At 42.4% G+C, this 4,705-nt stretch overlaps 2 protein-coding genes across 2 annotated transcripts in view; one reads left to right on the forward strand and one right to left on the reverse strand.

Moving 5' to 3' along the window:
* The window catches only part of si:ch1073-280e3.1 (complement C2), a 10,336-nt gene extending 7,029 nt beyond the window's left edge, over window positions 1-3,307 (forward strand). Inside the window, exons 13-19 of the mRNA XM_024258156.2 lie at window positions 54-180; window positions 372-519; window positions 591-664; window positions 2,061-2,152; window positions 2,228-2,360; window positions 2,431-2,480; window positions 2,565-3,307. Coding sequence (XP_024113924.2) covers window positions 54-180; window positions 372-519; window positions 591-664; window positions 2,061-2,152; window positions 2,228-2,360; window positions 2,431-2,480; window positions 2,565-2,732 — 792 coding nt within the window. The 3' untranslated portion in view covers window positions 2,733-3,307. The remainder of the gene's footprint in view (window positions 1-53; window positions 181-371; window positions 520-590; window positions 665-2,060; window positions 2,153-2,227; window positions 2,361-2,430; window positions 2,481-2,564) is intronic.
* LOC112136451 (polynucleotide kinase 3'-phosphatase) overlaps window positions 3,124-4,705 on the reverse strand; it is an 11,371-nt gene continuing 9,789 nt past the window's right edge. The window contains exon 17 of the mRNA XM_024258158.2: window positions 3,124-3,505. Coding sequence (XP_024113926.1) covers window positions 3,385-3,505 — 121 coding nt within the window. The 3' untranslated portion in view covers window positions 3,124-3,384. The remainder of the gene's footprint in view (window positions 3,506-4,705) is intronic.

Here is a 4,705-nt window from a genome sequence, read left to right on the forward strand (position 1 = left end):
GTTACTGGAAATGCAGTGAGGGCTGCTGGGTAACACTTTTTCTCCTGATACAGCCTGAGTGGGGAATCACCAAGTACTGTTCTGGATCTATAGTGAGCCAGCAGTGGGTGCTGACGGCTGCTCACTGCTTTAACAGATTTTTTGGTGGATATATCCCGAAAGAGGTCACCATAGAACACGGTCAGTGTCCCACTGGGGAAAAATATAGGTGAAAACCGGAAGTGATGTAAAAAAATGTTCAGAATAAGAGAATGTTTCTTTTTTAAATCAAATGATTTTATTAAAAAAAAAACTTTACTTTCCCAAATAGCAACTTTTTTATCACCTAAAAACATTTTTTAAATAACAAAATAAAGCTGTGTCATTTCCAGGTGCAGGGCGAGTAAACGTCGAAAATGTGACAATCCACTCCAACTATAATACCAATGCCCTTAAACACAGGAATGTGTCAGAGTTCTTTGACTATGATGTGGCTCTGGTCAAGACCAAGGAGCCGATCCCTCTGTCCTGGAAAGCAAGGTGAGACAGAGGATCCAAACATCCTGTTAAATGGCTCTGTGGTTCTGCGTTTTCTAAATGTCTTCCAACAGACCCATCTGCTTGCCGTGTACTGTAGCCGCCTCTCGGGCCTTGAAGAGAATCAATTCCACCTGTGAGGAGCACAGTAAGTGACCTGTAACCTCAAGACAAGCTTCTTCTAAAAACACACATTTCTGCATTTTTTATTAAAAAGAAACCAGAACTTTTATAAAGAGATGTTGTGAAAGGCAGATGGATGGATTATTTGACTGATTGATAGATTGATGGACAGATTGATGAATTCATGTACAGAGTGATGAATTGATGGACGAATAATGAAGAGATGGATGGACGGCTAGATGGATGAATGGAGGAATTGATGTATTCATGGGCGGATAGATGGACGAATTATTTGGATGGATGGACGGATAGATAGATGGATGGCTTGATGGATGGATGGAGGAATTGATGTATTCATGGACAGATAGATGGATGGATGGACGAATTAATGGATGGATGGATGGATAGATAGATGGATGGATGGATGGATGGATGGATAGATGGATTGACGGACGGATAGATGGATGGATGGATGGATGGATGGATGGATGGATGGATGGATTGATGGATGGATAGTTGAATGGATGGATAGATGGACGGATGGAAGGATTAATGGATGGATGGATGGATTGATGGATGGATAGATGAATGGATGGATTGATGGACGGATGGAAGGATTAATGGATGGATGGATGGATGGATTGTTAGAAGGATTGATGTATTCATGGACGGATAGATGGATGGATGGATGGACGAGTTAATGGATGGATGGATGGATTGACAGACTGACATATGGATGGATGGACGGATAGATGGATGGATGGATTGATGGATGGATAGATGAATGGATGGATTGATGGATGGATGGAATGATTAATGGATGGATGGATTAATGGATGAATTAATGGATGGATTAATGGATGGATTGATGGATTGTTGGAAGGATTGATGGATAGATGAAAGGATGGATTGATGGATGGATAGATGAATGGATGGATTGATGGACGGATGGATGGATGGACAGATTGATGGATTGTTGGACGGATTGATGTATTCATGGACAGATAGATGGATGGATGGACGAGTTAATGGATGGATGGATGGATGGATTGACGGACTGATAGATGGATGGATGGACGGATAGATGGATGGATGGATGGATGGATGGATGGATGGATGGATGGATGGATTGATGGATGGATAGATGAATGGATGGATTGATGGACGGATGGAAGGATTATTGGATGGATGGATGGATGGACGGATTAATGGATGAATTAATGGATGGATTGATGGGTTGTTGGAAGGATTGATGGATGGCTTGATGGATGGACAGAAAGGTAATATTTTGTTCTTCAATTGAAATTGTATTTGTTTTTTTATTTTTCTTTACAACTTGAAGTCAAAAACTTGATTGACTTCTTTTTGCTGCTTCTTTTCGTTGAGTTGTTCGGCATGAACTGACATGAGTGTGTGAACAGGGCAAGAACTGCTCGCCCACAAGGAAACGACTGCCTTCTTCATCCATAAGAAGTCTGAACGCAAACAAACACATATTCACATAGACAGTCAGGTGAGGCTGCAATTATGCCCACAAACAGCAAATGTGCTCATGAAGCAGAACAGTTGATGAAATGTATTACTTTAGAGGCCTGGGTGTGTGGAGAAGGCCAGGCAAACGCTGAGAGAGCCCACAAACGTGACCCTGGATGAGTATGTTCCTGACAGATTCCTCTGCTCTGGGGGCACGGAAGGATACCAGGATGCAGTCACCTGCAAAGGTAGACGCATGCAGGGCGAAAACATAACTCCTGTTCCCACGCAACAAAACAAGTACTCTTCTCTTCGTAGGGGACTCTGGTGGATCCCTGTTTCTGCAGAAGAGAAAGCGTTACTTCCAGGTGTGCAAGTTTCCCTTCCTCTCACCAAAGTGTGATCTTGATGTGTACGGCCTGACTAAAACGTCAACTTCCTGATTTTTTCAGGTGGGACTAGTGAGCTGGGGCATCACAAACATATGTGACCCTAACAACCAGCTCTCCAAAGCCCCTCCAGACGCCCGAGACTTTCACATCGATCTCTTTAAGATAACGCCGTGGTTGAAACAACATACGGGCAGGGAGATCCAGTTCCTGCCCGAGATCAAGCCTTGATCAAACCGGCTTCAGGACGGAACGGACGCCTGAGCTTCTGCAGCATCCAACAGAAAATCCATTCCAGCAGATCTGGACATCACCTCTTCCTATGGGATCAAATCTGTTTTAAACATTTTAATTAATTATTGCTTTTACGCTATAAATTGATTTTTTAAAAGAATCAATAACAAAACAGTGTTTATAAAGATTTTACCAGGCAGAATGATCCCATGTCAGAATAAATCCTGACCAAACCCCCAAAATTGGTTAATTTGACCTCATCCACCCACTGATGTGATTCTTTTGGGCCAATGCAAATATTTTCCTTTTAGTTTTTCCCGACAGATGTTGAAACTGTGCCAAAGTAAATGTGTATCTCTGGAAAAATGGCAGCAAACCACACAAAAAACAGCTTTGATGTTTAATTTGTTCATGGATTTTAGGGCTGACATGAGAACAAGACACAAACTGTTCCTGACTTTATTCATATATGTGTGGGTAGCATGCGTACAAGCCAACTGCATCTGTACTTTCAGGCTCATCTCTGTCTAATAAAGCCTTGTACAGTCATAGCTATAGTCATTCAGTTAACATACAAGAACCGCACAAAGGTTCGTTACATTCTAAAGCCTCTACGCTGAAATTTTGGACATGAAGCTAAGTTTGGGAGTCAGCCCTCGGAAAACTGGCGGAACAGAACTTCCGACTGTCTGTCTTTGAAGTCTGGAACGAAATGGATCTGGAGAATCTCTGAGAATCCTTCGGAAAGAGCGGGAGCCACGAAGTGTTTCCTGTGCAGAGCAGAAGAGGAGATGGATCACAGTCACCATCAAAGAAATTCTTTTGATCTGTAAACTTAAAATGGTGATGAAGAGGAAATGCAGGCTGCAGGAACGAGAAAATGCTAGACACTTAAGGCCTGGTACACACCACATGCGGAAGCGCCGCAGAACGGCGCCCTTGTTAACCTATAGAGTAGTTAACACCAGACGTCAAGCGCCGCGGTCCGCCACGACCGGCTCGCGCCATGCAGCGAATCTGATCTATTTTTTGCCCGATCCGCTTCAATCCTGGCAGGAAGTTACGCCAAGACACACGAGAAAATCTGGTCAATTTTCAGAATCAATTTTTCACAATAAAATACCGCTATAGACAAATGCGATCATATTTTTGTGTCTAAATCAGGGTTCTCAGACTCAATTTACTGAGGAGCCACTAAAGTCAGAGTCTGGCTGAGTCTGGGCTGTACATGGTTCCATTTGTGCCAAAAATATGTTTCTGGGTCCACTGTCTATATCTTTATAAACACTGTCTATATCTTTATAAACACTGTCTATATCTTTGGTCCATTGTCTACGTCCTTGGTCCATTGTCTATGTCTACTGAACAAGTTTACTGAACATGTGTTCATGTCTATGTACTACTAAGCAACATCTTCTGCATGTCCTGTGAAACGACAGGAGCTAACAACACTAGCAACTGTTGCTAAGGACTTTTCTGAGGACCAGATCCAACGACAACAGCAAATGTAAAGTTTTAAGCATAAAGAAAGCTGACATCACAAAGCAAATACAAAGCTATTGTCAAAGAAACGTGGACATGCAGAAGATATTGATGAGTTGACATTGAACTTTCATAATAAGGCATGGGCCGCAAAATATCACCTTGGGGGCTGCAAATGGCCCGCCAGTTTGAGACCCCTGATCTAAACAGACTGTAGAGATGAAAATACAGTATTCTCCCCGTTATTTGCAGGGGTTAGGGACCGGAGACCTCCGCAAATACAGAGAACCCCCATCTCTGTCTCACCCCTCACCTTCTGCGGCTAAAAAAAGGATGTCTGTTACTGATCCATATTCATCAAACACACTTCTGATCATGCTTCATAAAACATTTATTAAATAAAATTGCAGTATTGCTCAACGTAAAGAGTTTTTATTTTGATCCAAAACAATAGACTGCAAACTAGGGGTGTTGCGGATCACAAAACT

This window comes from Oryzias melastigma, linkage group LG13 (assembly GCF_002922805.2).
Source record: "Oryzias melastigma strain HK-1 linkage group LG13, ASM292280v2, whole genome shotgun sequence".
In the NCBI taxonomy this organism is placed as follows: Eukaryota; Metazoa; Chordata; class Actinopteri; order Beloniformes; family Adrianichthyidae; genus Oryzias; species Oryzias melastigma.